The 24,416-nt window shown below is 38.9% G+C and overlaps 2 protein-coding genes across 7 annotated transcripts in view; one reads left to right on the plus strand and one right to left on the minus strand.

Annotated features, from left to right (window-relative positions):
* LOC116941306 (uncharacterized) overlaps positions 1-8,553 on the plus strand; it is a 32,355-nt gene extending 23,802 nt beyond the window's left edge. For all 5 annotated transcript variants that reach the window (XM_076066331.1, XM_076066330.1, XM_076066332.1 and 2 more), the window contains one exon: positions 6,977-8,553. In XM_076066331.1, coding sequence (XP_075922446.1) covers positions 6,977-7,205 — 229 coding nt within the window. In that variant the 3' untranslated portion in view covers positions 7,206-8,553. The remainder of the gene's footprint in view (positions 1-6,976) is intronic.
* Positions 1-24,416, minus strand: part of LOC116941304 (dedicator of cytokinesis protein 1-like) — a 227,278-nt gene that overhangs the window by 138,324 nt on the left and 64,538 nt on the right. For both annotated transcript variants that reach the window (XM_032952216.2, XM_032952215.2), the window contains exon 28: positions 21,227-21,322. In XM_032952216.2, the coding sequence (XP_032808107.1) occupies positions 21,227-21,322 (96 nt within the window). The remainder of the gene's footprint in view (positions 1-21,226; positions 21,323-24,416) is intronic.

Consider the following 24,416-nt stretch of genomic DNA (forward strand, 5'->3'; position numbering starts at 1 on the left):
ACGGTGCTATTTCAGGAATATTTTGATGTTTTTTTCCTGGATTTTCTGTTTGCACAGTCACATAATCACTTTAAGATGTTTTCTTGTTCATGTTTTTGTTCTTTGTTTGTTGCGGTTGCACCCGATTCACGAGCCAAATGGCTCACAGGGCTATACCAAATAAATGGAACTATGAACTATGAACCTCTCATGATCCCGCGATGTAATAATGACCCGCACATAAAAAATATTTCATTATTCTGTCTCCTTGGTGGACGGAACCCTTGGATGCATTCTGTTCCTCAGCTGCCTGTCCGTGATTATTTTCACTGTTGTCCATTGTCCACTGCAGGGACGTATTCTGCCCAAGTCCACTTATTTTTTTTCTGAACAGTTTAAATCATGTCATTCTGTTCAAACATTATAACTTGGGTGCACCGTAAAATAACATTGCCATGAATAGTTCATCTTCTTTGGTTCTTTCGGTAAAGTCACGTAGAATGAGAATAAAATAATAAATTGATAAAATAAAATAACACAATAATTATCAATTTATTATTTTATTCTCATTCTACGTGACTTTACCGAAAGAACCAAAGAAGATGAATCATTGCAGTCACGAAAGCTTTAAATCGAAAAATGAATAGTTCATATAAGATATTCACATCTTTCTTGAATATTTATGAAAATTGTACAAATATTCTTGTACTAAGCTTTTTGAGCTATTAACAAGTGATGTTATAAAAGATATTCAAATCTTTCTTCAATATTTAAGAAAATGTAAAAAAACATTGTGCTAAGCTTTTAGAGCTATTAACAAGTGATATATTTAATATACCTCTGTTCCAGAAGCTTACTACAGCTGTGTATGTAAACATGTTTTTACTCAGAGCAAAAGTGAAAATGTTTCAGCTCAGGTTAACTAGCAAACATATGCAAAATGCAATGAATCAATACCAATGTTAAAAGGCAAATTAAACGAGGCATGCCATTCCTTTGGGCTCTGCCTTCTTATATGTGGTGCTGTTCAGGATTCATTAGGAAGTCACAGGACTACAGAAAACTCACGAGACCATTACAGTCCACATCACTTTGTGAAGTGATCATGACGCATGCCAGCACTGATGTGTTAAGCAATGCGTCGCTTATTTTATTACTTTTTTATTTTGCCATAAGGTGTGCCTTTCTACAAAACGGCATGTTAAATTGGGTCAAATATATGCCATGAAACTCATCAAAAGGTACACTTTGACTTAAAACTTTCGTGACTGCAGGAATTCATATTCTTTGGATCTTTCGGTAAAATCAAGTAGATCACAACACAAGCGATCGCCATCAGGAGGAACGTCGTAATATTTTATTTTATTTACTTTTATTTTTTCTATCTACGTGACTTTACCGAAAGATCCCAAGAATACTCATCGAAAGGTGCCCAGCCAGCATGGAAAAGCAGGTCGAATTCAATCTGAATGGGGTTCTCTTTAGCTCCCTCTTGCGGAGGCCTTTCTGCCAGCAGTGGCTTCAGAAAACCATTGCAGGACCGTCGCACCGTTGACTTTGACCCGAACTGGATGCGACAAAATTGATTTTTCACCACTTTTTGAACTACCTTATTTTCTGCCCGATTGTGAGGTTTCGAAAATTGAGGCGCATCTCCAACTTGTGGCTAGTATGATGAGAGTTATAACAATCTGCTCGGATATACACACCAAAGGTCACTCAACATTTGATTCGCAATGATTCATGCAACAAAAATGTACGTACAAAAATTGTACACCATAATAATTTACAATACGCTTTGGTTATGAGGTCATCTAATGGCAGGCTTTCTCCTTGATTCATAATAATCATGTTATTTGAACCACTTAAAGATAAAATGAAGTATAGATCTTATTGGAAATAATAATCATCGCTCATGTGGCACTATTAAAGTACCCTTTCAAGTCTGTATATACAAGTACCAAACTGGTTTATCTATATAACAACCATGACATTATTGTTTTGAACCAATGAAAAGCTATGCAGTTATCTTGTTCTTCCACTAACACTGAGAATACAGTCGTTAACATTTGAAGTGTTGCTTTGGGCCGAGAAGCTTCTCAATGCACATTCGTTACATTGAACCATATCATATAAAGGTGCGACGGTGGCAATATGTTAACTACCTAGCCCGGAATCCAGGAGGTCGTGGGTTCAATCACGACCCTGACGCCTGCATATTTGGAGTGAGCACGTTCTTCCTGTGGTTGCGTGGATTGTCTCCAGGTCCTCCGGTTTTTCCCACCACATTTAGAAATACGCGCTTAGAGTATTTGGCTGCCTTAAATTTCCACATGATATGCCACTTCTCTGAGCTATCATTTGTGGCCAGGTCATCTCTGAAAAAGAGCTAGATAGCTCAGTGGGCCTTATCTGGTAAAATAAATAACATGTTCTAGTTTTGAAAATATAAAACCATCCAACACAAAAACAGGTTAATAAAAAATAGAGCAGAAATGGGAATTTTAAAATTTTAATTAACAAATGCACGGACAAGAAATGTTAAGTGAAATTATTAAAATCTGTATTTATGAGCAGACATGAGTAAATATTTCATGCTGAATATTTTTACAGAAATGTTCATTTTGATGCCTTATTCATCCATACTTTGGAATTCTATTTTAACCAAAATAACATGAAATAATTAAGTTAACAAATGCATCTACATCAATATTCTATATATATAAACAACTTTGCCATTTTTTATTTAAAGCTTTCGTGACTGCAGGGATTCATATTCTTGGTTCTTTCGGCAAAGTCACATAGAAGGGAAACAATAAAATAATAAAAAATATAAACAATAAAATTATCACGACGTTTCGACTGCAACACAAGCAATCATCATCAGGTGTGAAAACCACAGCAAGAAAATGTTTTGCTGTGGTTTTCACACCTAATGCTTGCTTGTGTTGCAGTCGAAATGTCGTGAGAATTTGATTGTTTTATACTTTTATTATTTTATTGTTTCCCTTCTACGTGACTTTACCGAAAGAACCAAGAATATGAACTTTGTCATTATTAATGTGAATCTCCATGCTGCTTATTGATTGGTCAACAGTGATTAATGCAGCATTCATAACGACTGGTTCTTACTCTTTGGTTCTTTCGGTAAAGTCATGTAGTTAGAAAAAAAAAATATATAGTTTTATTTTATTTATAAACATTAAAATATAATTTTATTTTATTTCTACCTACGTGACTTTACCAAAAGAACCAAAGAGTATAGATTCCTGCAGTCACAAAAGCTTCAAATCAAGATTGCCTGGTTCTTATTTAAGAAACTGATGCACATCAGCATGTTGTGTGCCTTAATTTAACATGAAAATAATTGAGTTACACGATAACTCGTTATTGGAAAAAGAAAATTATCCATTTAAAAGTATAGTTAAAAAAATAAATTCATAACAATATAAATGCATTAAACTAAAAGCTAGCATGGGAAACTAAATACCTTGCAACACCATGGCTCCGTAAACATGTTCTCGGTGGCAATTTATTGGAAATGGATAAACCCATCCAAACAGATGGTGGTACAGCAGATGACGATGCAAGATATGTACTCGCCGACTGGCCGATCTGAAAGGAATTAACTTACCCCTTTAAGAACAAAATGACGGAAGCTTTTTATATTCTCAGTTCTTTCGGTAAAGTCACGTTGAAGGGAAGCGATTAAATATATTTATTATTATTTTATTGTTTTTCTTCAAAATATATATTATTATTTTATTGTTTCCCTTCAACGTGACTTTACCGAAAGAACCAAGAATATGAATCACTGCAGTCACGAAAGCTTTAAATCAAAATTTGACGAAAGCTTTTGTTTATGGTGGCGAAGGCTTTGGTGGTGATGGTATTTGTGCATAGGTATGTTTAGGCAAATATTTATTTCGAACTTTTTCAAGTGGGCAATTTTACGCACGTTCATGTAGAGGCATCACGAAAAAAAATTGATGTAAATTGAAATTGTAACGAAATTTTTGTTCCTCGGTAGTAAGTGATATTTCGTAATTTATTATGCCAAAAAGTATAGAAAATGGCTTTTATTCCCCACAAACTTTGCTTTTGTGACCAGGACAGTGATATTTTGAAATTTACCTATTTTCAATGAGAAAACGGGCGAATTTGTGTCTTTTCGTTTACATAAAATCAGAAAAAACATGAATAAAAATTTACATTTATTTGTACTAAAGTAATACAAAAATTATGACAAAAGATTTAGAAGTAAGTCGTTTTTAGAGATTTACGATAATACCGTAAATAACTTTCACGAATCAGCCCCCAAATGTAGTCTCCCATCATGTTATCGTTATACTGTCCTTGGTAGCGGCATTCAAAGTCTAGTATATCCTGGTGGAAGCACTCGCCTTGCTCCTCCGAGTACACTCCCATGTTCTCCTTGAATTTATCAAGATGAGCATCAAGGATATGGACTTTGAAGGACATCCTACAGCCCATTGTGCCATAGTTCTTCACCAGAGTCTCAACCAGCTCCACATAGTTTTCGACCTTGTGATTTCCCAGAAAGCCACAAACCACTGCGACAAAGCTGTCCCAAGCTGCTTTCTCCTTACTAGTGAGCTTCTTGGGGAATTCATTGCACTCCAGGATCTTCTTTATCTGTGGTCCGACGAAGACACCGACTTTGACTTTTGCCTCAGCTTAGGGAAAAAGTCTTGAAGGCACTTGAAGGATGCCGACTCCTTATCTACGGCTCTGACAAAATCTTTCATAAGGCCCAATTTGATGTGCAGTGGTGGCATCGGCACCTTCCGGGGGTCCACCAGTGGCTCCCACTTGACGTTGTTCCTCCCCACAGAGAACTCGGTCCGCTGTGGCCAGTCCCGACTGTGGTAGTGCGCCTTGGTGTCTAAATATTTTGTAGTCATTTTTGTATTACTTTAGTATAAATACATGTTCATTTTGACTCACGTTGTTACTTTCTGACTTTATGTGAATGAAAAGAAAGCGTGGTTACCACATCTACGCCTCTTTTTAAGGAACGAAACAGTTAAGACTTCACAAATCTAGCTGTCGCCTGATGAAGTTAGTTGTAATTACTGGCCACACGTCGTACTCAGATTGTAAATGTTGTGGCCTGGCTCTCCAACACACAGGTGTGCTGTACTAGTGACGAATTGGCCACGTTCTGTTTATGTGACAACACTTACTGGTTGGCTGTGTCGGGTAGTGGCGGGTTTTAATGACACATTTCTATATTTACACGATCTAGCCCAAAAAAAAAACCTCTCGTATGGATTTCTATTTTTATTTTACATTATTCTGATTCAATTAAACGATGCTAGGATATTACATTGAACTTGCCCAGTCTCAAAAGAATGATATGTATTTTGATAACGTCTATAAAAATTCCTCATGAGAAACGTGTTCCTTTTGAGGTCCATTAATATTTTTGTACATATACATTTTTAATCGAGAACCATTTTCCATTAAAAAAAAACACACTTGAAATGTGAAAAAGATGCAGCCGTTGCTAATTATTGTTGAATCAATTTTCAAAAGTAAATAAATATATACATGTACAACCCTTTGTCAAGCCACTGCTGGATGAAGACCTCATAGCCATGTTGATCATGGGGGTTGTTTGACCATACTTCACCACACTGGTCAATGTGGGTTGGTGAGAAAAGGGGCCCAGTTATCAGATATCAGATGTGAGCCGTGGCAAGGAATTAAGTTAGGTCGCCAGCTTCACAGTGCAGTGCACTAACCACTGCCCCACCACTCCCCACGAAGTAGAAGCTGGATACAAGCAACACCCCTTGTGAGGGAGGCCAGTGTGCTTATATCCAAAGTAGTGTGCTTGTATCAGAAGTTGGCATTGGTTTACATGCTCAGAAGCATTTTCTAAGGATGTGTTGCTTGTATCGATACTATGTTCAACGACAATTACATATAATCATGGGTGATGGATGATGTTATCAATTATGAAAAACAAACATACTCCATGAGAATTTGCCACATAAGCCCTGCCCTATAACATTGATTGAAAACATAATGGGTGGGTGGTATAATCATGCCAGGTATGTTCATATCTTGTCACAAACCTTACTCTGTCTACGAGTAATAACAATGAAAATTAACAAAACTATATATAACACCTTGCAACAGAAGGTCTCGTGAATCCCATTTGATTTGAAATGGTGCAAATGTGTGACATGCTCTTCTGTGCTGTATATGCGGTGATAATTGGCAACATAGGATATAGTGTGAAAGAGGGAGGTGGCAGAGTTGAGGGTGGCAGGCACACTCACAGCTCCACTCGTAAATTAGCCCTGTGCTCTATGCCTGTGTGTAAACAGACAGCAATTAACCCATTTGACCTCAAATTGCCTCTAAATAATAATTGTACAAGTTACTTAAAGCGGTTATGGTCATCTGCCCATAGTATGCAATGCTTACTACTTTACTGAATTTGTAAAACTCACACTCGTGTCTCCTCATTAAAAAAAATATTTGTTTGTCCATCGATATTATTTAGCAGCGTTTGTTTGTCTGTAAAATGTGGGTCAGACCGTGTAAATAAAAGGTGTGTCATAAACCCTCCTCCACCCAACACAGCTGATTAATAAAGTAGCCACCTGAATAAACGTGTCAATTTATGAATGCTTCACCAGCACCGGTGTGTTGGAGAGCAATCTCGCAACATTTATGAATCGTAACGTTGATTGCAAAAGCCTACGTGTTAAAACCTATACCGGTTACAAGCTTCCGTGTTTCATCAGCAAAGCCAGGCCTGTGAAACCATCACTGCCATGTTAACAAATGATATTGTGGCAACAGCACTCCATGGTGTGTTTAATGTGTTCATTCTGCACACATTACGTTACGGTTGCTTACGGACGTAAGTTGGGTCCTGTTAAAAGCGATATTGTCTCGAAACCCATCGTTCGGTTCCACGCGCCAAATGGCTATCTCACCAACGCTTTTGTCTCAACAGCGTCGAACACGACTTTAAACAGCAGGAGGACAAGATCCACCGGCAACTGAAGCCGAAGGAAACACCGTGCCCTGGTACCACCCCCCAGGATGAGGTGGTCGACGCTCAGCCACCGCCACCGCCCAGTCCTGAGGTCAAGGCACCGGAGTCCCCACCGAGCCCTGTTCAGCAGAAGGCCCTCAGGCCACTGGGCAAGAGGGAGAAAAAGGGCTGCTTCTGGTTCCTCTGACAGTGCTCTTTTTCTCGCACTGCCGTGGACACTCGTAAAAGCACAGGGAGGGCTCCAATGAACCAGCATTTTTTTTTGACCTACTGTGTTTTGGGACAGACAGAGGAAGGAAAACGGCTTCCACTGAACACCGCCCAAATGTGTGCATATGGTAGTGCTGTACGGAACATTTTATAACGGTACAATGGCAGTTGATCATGAGCGTGGAAAGAAACATTCAGTACGTTGTTCATGGACAAACAAAATACTTATTACAATATGTTAGTCTTCTCTTTCATCACTCGGAATAGGCCATTGATACCTGCTTGTAATAATAGGTGCATTGCAGAATGGTTTAAACAGGATTTATTTTCTTGCCAAAAAAAGTGAGCAAAAACAACGGTAACAAAGTTGGCCAATTAATGGCACGCATACCGTATGAATATTTTCATCGCACAGCACCTTGAAGATGAAGTAGTGCCTATCAAGCATGACTGCTAGACTTTAACAGAGATAATGGTTAATTTTATATGCGTATAACATTGTCACGAACATGTCGCATACGAAAGTGAGACATGACACCTATTTTTTAGCCTGTTTACAAGTGTGCTGCCACGGGTTGCCATGGGTTACCTGCTGAGACCGAACTGGAGAGACAGCTCAGAAAACAAGGAAGGAAGCAAACTTTGAACCCCCCTGACGGATTTACACAGAGGTGCCATTGTTTGGCAGCATGCTTAAATGTTCCCCACATTTGCCCAGTAATGCCACTGAAACGTCACGTCCCTGCCATACGTGCCACTTACCCTCCCCATTGCTCCTCCCACCCACCACCTTACTTCACAATCCCTGGACATGCAACTGATGTAAATGCAAAACCTCTTGTGAATTTGTGTTTATTGCGTGAAGTGTTTGGACTGCAAAAGGATGGTGTGATTATTTTTGCCAAGGAAATATTTTGTCAATGAAATATCATCTCATTATGAATATGATATTACAATACTGTACCATGACAAATCATTGCAACTTAACAAATATACTTTATTGTATCCACAATGTTTTGTCGGCATATTTAATTCTACTTAGTTATTGTCGTATGACAATCATGCTAAAATGAAACGGTATATAATTATTTATTGTTTTTAAAAAATACAAATCACCCATAGTTTAACAAAACTATATTTAAAATTGTTAAAGTATTTATTTATCACTGACTTGCTTTTTAAAACTTGTACTGTTGTTGCGTGAAAAATATATATACTGTAATCAAGAACATAAAATATCACCTCGTTTAAATATTGCCATTAAATGATACATTATTCATTGTAACATGCAGTGAATTATAAATTATAGTACATTTTCCATACAATATTTTGAGTAATTTGTTTTTTCTTCCCAAATGTGTTTTTGTCACTTCAGTGATTTCTCATGCTGATGGGTCATAGACAAACTTCAAGTTGGAGCTTAAGTTAAAATGATTAGTGGTACACTAACTTGGTACATTAGTTATCGGGAGCCCGCTGCTTGGGTTTGTCGTCTGAGAGAAGGTAGGTCCTAAAGGTAGGTAAAGCTGCAGCTCTGACATTGCTTGCTCATGCCGCTGTGCTGGCAGAATGGTCTCCACTAGAGAGAGCTCGAGGGAAGTTGGCCTACTCTTCTACGCTGGCCAGATGTCTTGGAAGAGGTGGGAGTGCCCACTTTATCTTCAGGGCCTTTGGGTATAACACTTCAAATATGTCTGTATGAGGGTTAATCTATTTTTTTAAAATCCCAAAATCAAGCCTATATACAAAATGTCAGATAATCCCTCCCAAAAAATGTGTTCCAAACCTCTCCGCAAAGGGAAGTGACATTACTAACATGACATCACTTCTGCTGTCTTTCCACCAAACTGGTGTCACGTGGTGTCGAGTGATGTGACGTGTGTGAACGTGACAATACATTAATTCCTAATAACATAAATGACATATTCTTAGCTCTTTCGGTGAAGTCACGTTGAAGGGAAACAAAATAATAAAATATATATAAAACATATATTATTTTATTGTTTCCCTTCAACGTGACTTTACCGAAAGAGCTAAGAATATGAATTACTGCAGTCACGAAAGCTTTAAATCAAAATTTAACATTAATGACGTGAAAATCACGAGAAAAAAATAGAAAATATTAATTCCAAAATGTTTTAATCTCAAACTCATCCCTGATTTTCTTGTATATTCGTTAACCGTGAATGTTCCAATTTGAAACACTAGTTTAAAATTTGGATTATGACGTGATATTTGGAGACTTAATGTGAAATGTTATTAACTATGAACCAATTATACTGATTAAGAAAATATATTACTCATGAAAAAACTAAAATCTTTTCAATTGAGCAGTTTGTACTTAATAACATGAAGAAAATGGAACTGGTTAAAAAGATCAATTCTTTTTGGATGGGGAAATATTTATAATATCTTTACGAATCACGCCGACTAAAACTGTTAATGAAGTGTGAACAGTGCAAAGTGAAACATTTCTATTCCAGACGTTCCATGATTACCATAAGCTGTTAGGTTTCTACACACCCCGTCAGGAATGTAATGCTGCAAATTAGCAAGCTAATCTGGGTTTGAAACATGCTCAGGTGTACGTGTGTGACATTACCTGCGTGTAGAACGGTCACAAATTGTGTTAGTGGAATAATAGAGACCTGGTTTTACACGCTGACATGAATTACGTGCTGCCAAGTTATACATGTCAACGCCGCGACCGCACATTTATATGGATTGGCCTAAAATTTGGTTACGTCTAAAATTGGCAACTATTAAATCACATTGAGATGAATTCGTGTTTTTTTTCCCACCTGCTAAAAATAGAGAGGTGAAATAAAACACGAGATTAAAATATGACGGTCCAGTTGTGTTATGGATTGAAGGAAATTATTTGAACGAAAAAAGAGTGGTGATCAATAGGCTAGGGACAATATGGGGAGTCCCATAAAGCATGCCGGATTCTGGAGTCATTGCTGATTTTTGTAAGCGACAGGTCTTCATCAATAAACAATGAGAAAACATAAAGAGCGGTAGCTCACTGTACCCTGCTGTATACATTTCGGCATTTCTCTTTAGATTGAACTTCATGTTGGTTTCAGAAAAAAATGGAGCAGCGCATTTCATTAAGCATGTGAATTATTTCCACCCAACCAAATCAGTTCGTTTTCATGAAAAAAATGGTGCATCTAACCCCTCCGTGTTGCCTTATTGATGGCTGGGGCCATCACACAACTCGGCCCAGCCAGATTGAACATCAGTCCATACGCTGAAGGCTGGAAATTTAATTCAGCGCAATATTTTTTGACTGACATACTCTCAACAAACTCCCAAGGTTATGCCGCAGAAACACAGCTATTATTTCCAATTTTAATTTCAATGAGTTCACACTAAACAAGAGTATTAAGACCATACCTGTACGGTTTTAGCATACCCCAAAGCAACGATTGTGGTAAGAATTACGCATTAAAAAACTAATTAATGTACAAGAAAATACAATAATTTGTGGAAAGTATGCTCAAAGTTTCAGATTTCACCATTTGTGTACGTGAAATACTAGTTCGTATTGAAACTATACAACTATTTTCTGTGATTAATATCTCATGATACTTTCCGTTGGTGACTATTGTTTGCTTATACTGACACATAAATTGACATATGCAACCTTTTGTTAATCGTGAAGATGGTTGTAGCAATGTCGCACATTTTAAAAGGCATGTTTATTTAACTGTAGTATGCTAATTGTTAGCTGGTAAAGATCTGTCCAAAATTATAATTCTAGAATTTACCAAGAATAAAATTAACCAAAAACACAAGGTTTATAACTGCGATAATAATATTTTGCTGTCTTACTGAAAATAAGTCCTGGAAAGGTCTAAAAAAAAATGTTTATAGACAAACATGCACGTTTTTTTTTAAGAATTGGCAGAAAATAATTAAGGTAAATTGTCAACGTATTCTTTGTGTCATGCTTCGTAGTCAAAAGTTATTGCGTGTTCTGACAGTTCCTCTGTAATGCATTGTTATGCAGTAAGCAAAGCATGGCAGTTGTAGTGTGTGTGCAAGAAACTAATGAATTGCAAGCACAGAAGCGTGAAAAGCGATTACTCAGTTGTATGTGTGGTAGTAATGGTGCAGTATTTCTTGCTATTTCTAGAAATGCTGAATGGGATGTAAAACAAAAGCATCAGCCTCAGGCTTGTATGTTTTTTTTAAGTGTGTCCTGCAGCCACATTTTCTTCAGTGTTCCATTGCATGTAACCAGGGCTTAATTTCAGCTGAAGCTGTCTGGAGGGGTGGGGGGTTGAGGGGGGGGGGGGCTCGGAAAAGATTCCATGTGAAATTAAGCCCTGAGAGTAAAAAATGACTGTGTATCGGAAAATGGCACAATTGCCCCAACATGTGAAATTAATATGAATTTTAATTAATTCTGCAAGTGTAAATCAAGTCATTAATATTCTGCGTGCAATTATTTGCGAGTGCAGTATATGCATATCTTACTGTAGCAACAATTATCGTTCTGCTTTGGTATTCATATTTGTTGAATACATTCTTGCAATATTTAAACAAGTGAAATATCATACATTGGCCAGAGTATTATAAAAGCAAATTACTTGTTGAACAAAACCAAATGTGGTAAAGTAACAGGGGCAACGTGCACCCATCATGCGAGAACGAGCGTAGCACAAAAACAATCTATTTATCAAGACTCAGGGTTGTTTGTTCCCATGATTTTGATTGAACCCTACTTCTGCAATAGAGGGAAGTCTGTATATAAGACAATACGTCAAGATATACATCACCGATCTAAATAAAATGCTGTATTGCTACACAAGAATCCATAATAAATGTGCTCCCCACATAATGAGCAGACGATGTCACGGGGTCAAATGGACTCCCTCCCATGGGTAAAGCTACATTTACGAGGACGAACAAAGTGTCTCTCATTCACAATATTAAGCAGAGGTGGCAGGGAAAGGACGGTGCGTAGGAGGTCGTATGAAGGGACAGTTTTGTGGGAGGCAGTGATCTGGTGTATGGGAGGGATGAGGGGGGCGGTGAGTGGAGAAGCAGAAGAAATTGGGATGAGAAGCTCTGATGAGTGGTGGAGAGGAAAGGGAAGGCCTGTGGGTATGAAGACAAGAATGACAGCTAGCCTGAAAGAGCAAGGGATAGTGAAGAGAAGGGGGGCAGGAGGTGTTCGCGTCGCCACTTGATGCAAACGGCGGGGTATTGGATGAGAGATTTGCTCACTTAATATTTGTAGGAGGGGCAGATTGAGCAGGTGAGGGAGTCATGAGTGATTTCTTTTTTCATGAGCTTAGCTATTAATGCCGAATCTACAAATCTTACAGCGCTAACCATCAACAACACTTCACGCGTAAGGAAAAAGCACTCATGCCCATTTCACAACAAACACGTGAAATTTCATTTCCTGCATGTATATGTATTTGAAAATTAGGTATATGTATATGTTGTATATATATCCTAATGAATAATATCTATTGGAGGTGTGGTCATTCTATATACACGTTCAGAAATTAAAATAATTAACCACATAATAAAAAACCTAAAGCGTAGAGAAAGGTAGACAACACATAGCTCTGTTCTTTGCATTGACTCTAATCGTGTTTAAGATCACTATGCCTATGATCAAATTGCGTACAATGCATCCCCATATAGTCATATCTCAGAAGCTAAGCAGTCTTCAGCATGGATAGTTCTTGGATGGAGGGACCACCAGGTCATCATCGGTGGCTGCGCAGCTACATTGCACGCAGTGAAGGGCAGTGCAGGAAAATATATTTCAAACTGTACTTCTATTCTCCATCATCTACACTGCGTAACTTCACCACACATCACTGATACGTTTGTGGAGATATGGCCAAACAATAACCCCCACGAACCACACAGCAGGGGGCGGGGGGGGCCTTATCCAGCAGTGCACATATACACATGTGTACAATATCATCGCAGCGTGTCTCCGTACAGAATTTGTCAATGCACCGTACTAGAAATGTATGATCCCGTTATATTTCCCAAGCTAATACAACATATGCCTAGGTGCAACCGGACACAGACAGCAACCATTGTAAAGTGACATTTAGCCGATTATCATTCGGTTTTATTTTAACATTACAGTTATTATTTTAATAGTCTAATAACATGATTAGATGCAAGGCTACTTAAGGGGATGCGTCGCGTATTTCAGAGGCTATTACTGCACCCTGCAATTTGTCCAATGACATCCTCGGCACCGCTGCTAACACTGCAGAAAAATCCTGCAAATACTCGGTGAGTTATGGCTACCACATGTACCAAACTCGAGCATTTACTCCACGAGAAATCAATGTTTTGGCATAGAAAAATAGCTAAATCTATTTTCCATTTGCCAAAAGGGCCAATGCCTGACGACAAATCCACACGTATCGTATTTGCTGCTCAAACATGTTTTTTTTTTCTGAAATACATCAGTGTGAGCAATGGCAATGAAACACAAATATAAATTGCTGCAGAAAAATCAAGAGAGGCTTGATAGACAGTGCTTTTTGGAGCTTTTTACATCATATATTTTGTATGTCGACAAAGAGAGAATTTTGCCATATATATGTAACAATTAGACTTTCAATATATATGAACAAGACGGTATCAAGCCGGCAGTAGAGCAAGTGGCTTACAACTGTAAAGTTGTGAGTTTAAATCTTGGTTGGGGGTTGACTCAGCCCATCCCTCTGGGGTCTATCAAATTAGTACCACTTTGTGCAGAAATCAACCCTATGGATAGACTCGCCCCCGCCATATGAACGTGGAATTTCCACCACTGACGTAGGTTTGTAAACAGAAGAACAGTCCTGCTTCAGCACTCATGTTTGCAGGAAGTCACTTATTTGGGGGAAAACCATTGTGTATGTTGTCTGTTTGTTGAAAGTGGTGAATTCATTTCACCGTGATAAAGCACAACATTGTCTTTCATTAATGCGAGAACTGTGGGCTACTTAATTTAATGAGATACTGTTTATGAAGAACCTCATGACGGTGTGTCGTTATCTGCAGACTTTTCCAGTGCATAGACTGTATATAGACTACAGACACTGTGTATGCAGTATATACAGTCAGGCCGCATAGTGAATGCGTGACATGAATTTAAACAAATAATAATACAATTTACAGCCTTTCATTAACCCACTGCTGAATGGAAGCTTCCCTATGCATATTGGTCATGACCATGTGTTTGACTATACTTCACCACACTGGTCAATGCAGGTTGCTGAAGACGAAGGGCCCAAGACCGATTTCAGTTACCAATTACCACTGATGTTAGCCGTGACCAGGAGTCAAACTCGAGTTACTAGGTTCACAGAACAGTGCGCCACCCTTTGATATATTAAATAAAATGAGGAAATATATTTATTTATATTTTGAGAGAAGTGTGGAAGAGTTGGTTTCGTTTACGTAACTATAGAAAAAATCCAGATATATCAAGATATACCGTGTTGGACTGAAAAATTATGACGTACTGAAAGGAGCTTCGCAAAGACAGAAATATAAATAAAGACATTATACAGTGAAGGCAGGATATGTATGGAAATCTGTACGTTTTTCAACGTCACTCAAAGTGTTGTTCATATTCTCATCTCATCATCCTGTTCATTCAGCAAAATACTACTGCGCTTAGTTCATTCTTTGTCAATTTACTTTTACAATATAATTCTGGGACACGGTTTATAGACATTATCTTTTCCTTTATCACATTTAACGGGGGAATTTTTTTATATAAAATAATTGCAATTTGGAAAACAATAATTTTGTAAAATTTGCTTGCTGTCCAATATATGTATGCCAATGTCCTCTATTTTTGTAAATACCACATAGAGAGAGAGATGGTAAACTGTTTCTTGGCTGCAGGTTTTGAGTTCCCATGCCAGAATGCGACAAAAACATTCCCCTCCAAAATCCTAGATATATTTCTCATGTTCACCCGAATCTACTTCGTAGTTGAGGATTCAAGCACAGAATAATAATTCGTGTATGGTCTCAAGACAGATATACAAATTAAAAGTCACATTCAAACACTAAACTCCAAAACACATGTCCACAAATACGGTGTCAGTGATGTATTTGATCAAGCCTTCTCGCTTCGTTTGTTTTTCATAATATTCTGTGCTTACTCCTGCATTTGCATGTTTACATTTGATCCTGCTGAAGGCAATACAGTGCTTTGCCAGACTTCACCCTTTCAGGTCAGAACCAATTTACTCAAAATTAAATATAAGTTCAAAGTATGGATTTATATAGATGTCAGAAAATAAAAATACTAGCATTACCTACGATTTCCCATCGCAGTGCACGGTGAGTTTTAAACATTGTTGCTGTTTTTGCATTGATCAAAACCCCATTGTGATGGGTGAATGCCGACAAGATCTGGCAACTCAGCAGCGTGTGTTTATCAGGCCTGACTCTGCTGATGAAATGATGAAGGTCAAAACCAGTCCAGAATTTGCCTGTTTAAACACACTCGTCTGGAAAACACTGGTCCAAAACACCAATAGGTCAGTGGACATATATATATTAGACAGACTTCATGCCTGGTCATTATTTATTAATAATTCCATATTTAGCTTTGCACATTGAAAGAGCCAGTCGTGCTGAGAGTACTTATTTTAGACGGAATCAACATAGGAAAGGTTTGCTGCCATGGTGTAATGGTTAACACACGAACATTGTAAGAGGTTCGATAGGGCAGTTTAAATAATGGAACCAGTTTCTCAAATCCCACCCCCCCCCTCCCCCCCGGCTTTGTCCACCCTGGAGTATAAATGGTCACACGTGTGTATATTGTATGTTTAACTTCTTATGCGCCGTACGTAGCCAACCGTGCGACCCACAGTTACTCATTTGGCAAGTGTGCGTGTGGTCGGGTAACGTATGGGTACTCCCAACCTCTTGACAAGACATCTTGCCAGGTTGGAAGTGTAAGACAAATAGGTAGGTCACCAGAGCTCACTCTCGTGGAGGCACTTGCACCAGCAGTGGCGTGAGCAAGTAATTGCAGGGCTGCATCTTTAACTCTCACCTTAACCAACATAGCCATCCATATCTTCTGATAGCACTAGTTTTGTACATGGCCAGAAATCGCCAAGTTTGATTCCCATGTCACTGGGAATTTATTTGTTGGGTCACCGCTACACATACTAACAAATACAAAGATCCCTCTGTAGAGCCTGCAACAGGCTATGAAGGCCGGAACGGTGCACGAGGGGGTCGGTGGCCAGCACCACGCCCGACCGCCTTTGTCTCCCAAGTGGCGATGTTTATACACCGCAACAAGTACTAATTTGAGGCTGAATCGACCGAGGGGAGGCCCAGGACCAGTTCAGATAATCGTCGCTGGTGCTGGCTGTGAGCGCTAACCGCTACAATACCGCTCCCCACACATACTACCACACACACACACGCGCACACACTCTTCCTCACCAGTTGCAGATAAAATGGGAACTTTTTTCATTATTATTTTTTACGATCTTCCTCTCAGCCACAAACCAATCTTGAGCCATCTGCTCGTGGCTGCCATGCAGGGTCCCAATACCAAGAAAGTATTGCTTGGCAGATACATTCGTAAAGAACACGGCTCGCAGCGAAACATATTTTGCTCTCAAAGATACCGTAACCTTGTGGGTCCAGAAAGTGAGCGCTGCGTTAAAGTGGCCCTAGGGAATAAGTGATGAAGCTTGTACTTCATGCTGAGTAAGATGGTGTGTTCAGCAAGATGTCCAAAAGCACGCTTAACCTTGAAAATTATTTTCTTCAAAGTTGGTGTCATGAGTTAATTTGCTCATTTTGGCACTCCTAGATAAATGCTTTGACGCCAGGATTTAGATGCTTTAAAAATGTTTTGGATACTTCGAGGGTCAAGCAAATTTGGCATAGCTTACGGAACATATGTCGATTTTGTTTTGTCCAAGAAAATGATCTGTGTTGCATCGCTGCTCATATTTAAGTGTGTGAATTGCTGTGTCGGGTGGTGGTGGGTTTAACGACACATTTACATTTACACGATCTAACCCCCCAAAAAAAACCTCTACGATGGATGAATTGCATGTTGGAGGGATGATGTAATGTCTGGCCAATTTGGCATTGTGCAGCAAAAATGGTACCTTGCAAAGCCAAAAAGCTTTAGCCACACGCACGAATAGTCCCATTAGAGTGATTTCAACAGCTGATCATGCTATAGTTGCACTCAGTGCAAGCTTCTGGCGTTATGTTTGATACATTCAGAGGTATATGTTCACATAGGTATATATATATATCACAGCTGGCAGGAATTTCACTATAACTTCGAAATCTATTGCAACGGCTCGTAAGTTGCCGTTGTTCAAAAAGGAAAATAGGCAAATGTTGAGACTGCAAAAGTCGCAGGGCAACATAATGTGTAAATGTGACCAAGAAATGACAGTGGTGGCTCCTGAAGTATAAATAGAAAGAAACACCGAGTACAAGGATGGAAGGCAAGGGCATTGCACCGGTGGGCTGAGACGTTTTAAATATTATTTGAAAAAATATATAATGCAATGCTATTGCATGTCGTAAGGTAAGGAATATACTAATAATTCGACCAGGTGAATAATAAATCGTGTTCTAGTAAAAAAAAAAGTCCAAGCTAAGTAATGTTTTACAGTTATGTCTGCGCACTAAAATGTTACGCGTCTGAAGGGGCCTGCGTCTAATAATGAATTGCTGAGGTGAAATTTGATCCACCAGCGCATGCGTTTATGTCAGCAAACTTGCCACTTGACCAAGTTAATTAATCTCATCGGGTTCTTGGCTGGCTAAATAAAAGACAATGTGTATTTCAATATCAAGTAGATAACTTCTGCTTAGGCTGACAAGAAAGTGGGTGACACTTGTCCGAATGATCTCTTGCTCCTTCAGGCTTAGGGTACACATTGAGACAAGCCATCTGGTGGGTGTCAGAGGGCATATTGCAGTGGGTGCAGGGTGAGAGGTGGATGGGAAGGATGAACAGAATGATAAGTATTCTCTTGCCTCTGTCCTTGTCTGTGCGGGAAAACAACACCGAGATTGGAAAACAACACGTTTGCCGGAATTTAACCTCTACTGATTTTCTTCAGGGTGAAAATAATTGGCAATGTTGAAACGATTAAACATTGCTTTGGTCGTGCTTTCACGAAGACGTAATGGTCGTCAGGCGTAGATCATTTCCAAGGATAATGCTTACATCTCACTCGTGTTTTATTTCATCGTTCTTGGTCACAGAAAACACCCCATGTGGGTTTTCACTGTGGGGACATCCTGACGCTTTTAGGTCAAATGTTTGTTTTCTTTGCGTTTGCTTTTGTTGTTGCTTGGGGAGTGAAACGGTTATTATTCTTTAAAATAATACAAAAAAAATGCGGCACGTTTGGTAATAAGCACACGGTTACGATCTCAAAATATTCCACTAAGTCAGACTTGAAGTGCGTGAAATTGCAAACGTAGGTGATAATTTCGTTCAGGCAGTAAAACAACACAACATGCATTCCATACCAGATTAACGTTCCGATGCTATCATAGTACATTCATTAAGCATACTACGATAAGTATAGCTTTACATTAAATTATAAATAATGAACTTTCAAGAAATTCTACACATTACTCAACAACTTAACTATCTGGTTTCTGCAACTTACCTATTTTATGTATTGTCCCTTCTGGATCTTGAATGCAGGTGCATGCGTATAACCTTCATAATTTCATGAATGTATAGCGGAAGCAACTTGGGAGTTCAAAGTCGACGAAAGAAGGTATTGCAGATGTGATAAAGAAAGTCAAAGTGATTTCCTGCTCATATGAACATTGAGGCAGTGCTCACGTCCTGTTCACAGCCCTGAGGCAGTGGTGGGAACTTCACATTCCTATGGTGGGGGGCGAGTCCATCCATAGGACAACCACCGTTCCCCACAAAGTGGTATACGAATTTATCAACCCCATATTATGGACTGAACACTTACGGGGCAGAACAATTTCAATTAGGAAATGGAGGACGCAATGAGTGGAACATGTGTGCAGGATGGAGGACAGCAGGTTACTGACACGGGTTTTGGAGTGGGTAACTAGCATATCAGCAGCCAAGGAGAAGACCTGGAGCCACATTCTGGCGATGAACCCATAGGAGTGGACCTTGGAGGTCTGTCTGATGTCCACTTTACAATGGCTACAGTATCAAGTAGAAAGTGGAGAGCAATGGTGTGGTGACATTAATGGGATTGTATGATGACCTCTTAACCTGGACTTTGCTGTCGAATGTAAAATGTCGTTTTATTTTGAGGTTAAATTATACTTAGTGTATGTTAAACTAATGTTTGGAAATGTATAGTGAAATGTGTAGGATCGAGAAGGAAATGCATAAGAGCTCACAACCCACTGCTGGGTGATTTAAGAGTTTGTTCTCTCTGTTGAATATAACTTTATAAATACAGAACCTTTACAGAGGACATCCTCTGCAGAGATAGATCAATTCAATCAGCTCGTATGCAACAGCTAGTTGGATTGTTACATCTTGGAACTGTGAGAGAAGGTGATGGTTTGGGGAGGCCTTCATCGTCAGAAGTGGGTAGATCAGGGCTGATGTGATAATGAATGCCTTTGAAGTAGAATGAACAATTGCCTCTTCAGTTTCACACTATTACTGCCACAAATATTTCACCAAAATATGTTTTTCGTTCTCATATACTGTTTCTATTAGGGGTGTAATGTTGCATCATTGCATCCATCAAAATACATTCTTAGGCTCACAATATATGCATCGAATAATGTGTGTGTGTGGATACATTTGTATTATTATTAGATGGCGTCATTTGGTATTGGGTGGATGATTGCACTTGAGAATTGTGAGTGATAGCGGCAGCTTGGCGAGGTGTTTATCCTGCAGTGGATTGACCATGGCTGACGATGATGAGGATACTTTGCATATGATTCGTTTGTATGACCACTTCGGCCACGAGAGGCAATACAGTGCACCACATTGCAAAAAAATAATATTTCTTAATGAAATTGCAACCCCCTAATCATGACAATTGATGAATTTGCAAGGGGGAAAATCATTATAGGTCTGGTACGTAATCTCACTTGCCAGCCAGGGCATTTGTTATATATTGGCGCAGCACACACATTTTATTTCGCTATGTCGGTACAAAACATTAATCCATTGAGTGTGTATGGAGGTAACGTCTTTCAAGACTGCATGGTGGAAGGGAATTAAATTTGTCATGCAAAATGGAGCAGTTGATCCATGCTTATAAGGCAAAAACTCTGCATGCACAAGTTCCCTTAGTATAAATGTATTCATAATGCTGTACTGGTGTGATGGTCTAGCACACGGGCAGATTGCAATCCATAGGTTGCCAACGGAGCCTTGGGATCTACGGATGAAATGCGCCTTACAACGGTAAATTATTATTTTTATTATTCGGGGTCACCGGTTAGATTCGATCTCCCGGCGCGGCAGTCGAAACGTAACTTTTGGACAAGTACACAGCCCGAGTACAAATGCAAAAGAAAACCATTTTTCCTGAAGAGCAATGCTGTCCTCTTGTCTTAGGCCATCATCACAACAAATGTGCACAAATGTGACCAACTATTTCCGCCGTGATGCAGTTTTCTCATCATTTACAGATTTTATTGCAATTAAAACAACGGGAAAGTTTATTACCTCCCCCCCCGCAACATCCCCCCCTTCCCTACGCCCCCCTCCCTCACATCTGTCCACCGGGCAGTCTAAAATGGGTGCACAATGTGAGTCGATCGGCAGGTCGCGCGTGGGTTGGGAGGAAGTGTGGGTAACTCCCGCATATTCGAACACATCTTGCCCAGCGTGGATGAGTAGGTCAAGCACCCTCTGGATGGGGCTCTCTCGTGCTCCCCTCTGGTGGCAACTGCAGGGCTGCATCTTTGCCTCGTCCCCTTCTACATTGGTGCATGAAGTTGGGGCGGTGTGACCGCAGTGGTACTTACGATGGGGTCCGCCTCTCGATCCATGGCGATCACTGCACGGATCACGGTGCGTAGCAGCTGTTCCATTATGTATTGAATTTGCTGCAGCACGGGACCCTGGGAAGAGATGGACGCGGGCGTGAACGTAGCAAAATCCCTGCTCAGAAACGTTTGCCCCATTAAGCGCGACACCGATTTGGCTTGGAAGATATTCTTGCTTGCCACGGGAAAAAATTTGATTTTGATGCAAAGGAAATTGCAACATATTAACAAACATTTTCTATTGGCTTTGTGCCATACAATCAACTTATTTCATATGTTTAGCATCTAATTCGTGGAGTTGTAAAAACCCGTAATATTCTTCCGTAACAATTCAATTTCAAATTATTTTGATCGACCTTAGAAATGTAATGTTAAGTTTCTGCGAGTAACGTGGTGATCAGCTATAGCTCCAATGTACGTATTTGACAACTAATGTGCATCGTTTTTGTAAAACAATTCAATACATAACCATTTCGATGGACTTCACAAATGCAACATTATCAAGTCTGGCAGCGGGGTGACTTTTTTTCACATTGGATTTCTCTTGTGTAGCATTTCTTAGTGAGGGAAAGCGTAAGCTTGTCAAGGAACAATCCTCCATGGAAAAAATTGGGTTTTGTAAGAACTTTGAAAAAATTGGTGTCTGGTCTGTCAGCACGAAAAATCAGGTTAGCAGGGTTGGGATCCTTTTCCACGAGAGGGATAACAGTTCAGACCCAGTCAATTTCAGTTTAACACGTAGGCTTTCGCGACCAATATTCATAATAAAGGTTTTTGGGTTAGATCGCGTTATTTATAAATGTGTCGTAACCCTCCACCACCCGACATGGCCAATCAGCAAAATAAAGTGTCACGTTGACAAAAGACAATTAGTTCACTACTTTAGCCCACCAGTCAATTTCAATTGAACTGGGAGAGCACCTCAGCCGGAGCAACCTATCCAAATAAAAAATTACGGAAGGATTGCTGCATTCTATTTTCTAAATGTGCAGCTCAAAGCACCGTGCTTGAAGGATGAAATGGTCCGATAATTATAAAAGCATTGGCTCTGTAAATTAATACGGTTATATATACTCTCTATGAAATCTCTTTCTTCAAAGGTAATAGATTATTCTATAATGAGGATAATTTAATAAAATCGCAATCCAATATCAGGTATGGAAACCCTATTTGAATATATTTTTTATCATGCCCAATGCTGCATTACCCATAACTATATTGTATATATTTGTATATATTGTATATTTGTATATATTGTATATATTTGGCAAGCTATACTATTCTAAGGAGCAATATGTAAAACAATAACTCTGCTGATTTTCCATGTACAGTACACATCTTGGCAATGCACTGCTTTTATTTTGCAACTATTCCATATTAACCGAATGAATGCAGTTATTAAAACGATAAGAGCATGTGGAGGATATGTAATGACACATACAAAACGCTATTCATGTATTGTGTGCATAGATATAGAATATATAGGGGAATTAAAATGTTGTCTTCCCGGGTGCCAGTCAAAATTCAAGTTTGTAAAATTCAAGATCAAGCTTCCTGGTTGTATTGACCTGGTTGAACTGGTTAAACGGAAGAACTGTCAATTTCAAGACAATACCTCGTCGTGTATTGCATAACATGCAATACACGACGAGTCGTAGTGTCATGACACAGACACAGAGAGGAGGAGGAGGAAGAGGACCATGAGCAATGTGTAGTAAATATGAACAGATTAGAATGAGAATCCAAAAAGTAACAAATTGAGAGGATGGGGTGTTCCAAGAAAACTGAAATTGCATTTTTTTCCATTTACATATTGTCTTGTGCCCAAAAGTATACCGTACATCCCTAATATTTAGAATATTCTGGATATTTTTGTGCATAATGCATAATCTTTTTTAAACAACAACATATCTGTTAAATTAATATTCTCATTCTAAACTGTGGAATTAAAAGTTTGCTATTTTCTCTTGGGGTTACATCAATTAGTTCCATGCTGCACTGTATTCATATTAAAGAGAACAAAGAACTCTCCTTTTAAATTAAAAAAGCTAATTTAGTTACCTTCCTTTTTTCTATTCAATGGAAAATGACATTTTTATTACCTTTATTTTTCTCTTCACAACTTCCTTTCCTTTCCCCTGCTGTGCAAAATATTGCAGCTATAAACTATTTCTAGTTGTTTCCAAATGCCAGAGAGCCACAGACTGTTCTCTATCCTCTGCAAAGGTAGCCTTTGAGCTAGAACATTATTTTGTTTTATGTTCCTTGGTGAATAAGCCAAATAATTAAATGGAAAGCTTCGTGGATTTTAAATAAAGACAATTTAAAAAAACGCCATTTTGTTTAGAACCTAATTAATCCTTTGGGCTATAAACTGAGCATGTTAATTACATGAAGATTAAATTGAGGAAACGGGCAAATGCACAAGGCTTGTTTTTAGAGGAGGCACGGGGTGGCTCAATTGGCCATTTGTATCTGACGGTTCACCTGTAAATAACGATGACTGTGACTCGGCAACTGCGGAGAATGTACCTTTTTAATTTGCTCTGCTCGACAAAATTCACCCAGAATAAACGATTTTGATGAAGAATCCCGTTTAATGTACTGGATGACATTCCCAGGCGGCTAATGAAATACAATTATTTTTTAAATAACTTTTTTCATTCGGAACAAATTATTTTTAGATGAAAAAAAAACAACCAAAATAAAAATACAATGATGGTAATACTTGAATGGGTAATAACTCATTTATTATTAAAAGCAATGCTGAAATTGTATTCACAGATTGACGTGGGCCAGCTCTGTATGTGGGACATCCAACTGAGTGGCCTTAGGAGTATGCAGGTGGGTTGGCTGTCTCCTCATTTGGTGTTCCCTATAAGGAGTGGTCTCCATAGAGAATATCAAGGTCAAGCATACCGATCTTGAGTCCAAAATATGATTTAAAGCTATGCTGTGGTTCTTTCGGTAAAGTCACGTAGATATACAAAAATAAAAACAATTATATAATAAAAATATAGTGAATAAAAATATCACGACGTTTCGGTCGCAACACAAGCAACTGTCTTCAGGTGAAAAAGAGGGGGAATCTGCTGAGGCAGGCTGTTTATAAATGTTTAGAGATGGGCGAGGCAGCTAATGTTAATGTAGGAGCGAGCAGGAGAGTGGC

The sequence above is a fragment of the Petromyzon marinus genome, chromosome 11 (genome assembly GCF_048934315.1).
Source record: "Petromyzon marinus isolate PM22_M1 ecotype Great Lakes invasive population chromosome 11, UKy_Petmar_22M1.pri1.0, whole genome shotgun sequence".
NCBI lineage: Eukaryota > Metazoa > Chordata > Hyperoartia > Petromyzontiformes > Petromyzontidae > Petromyzon > Petromyzon marinus.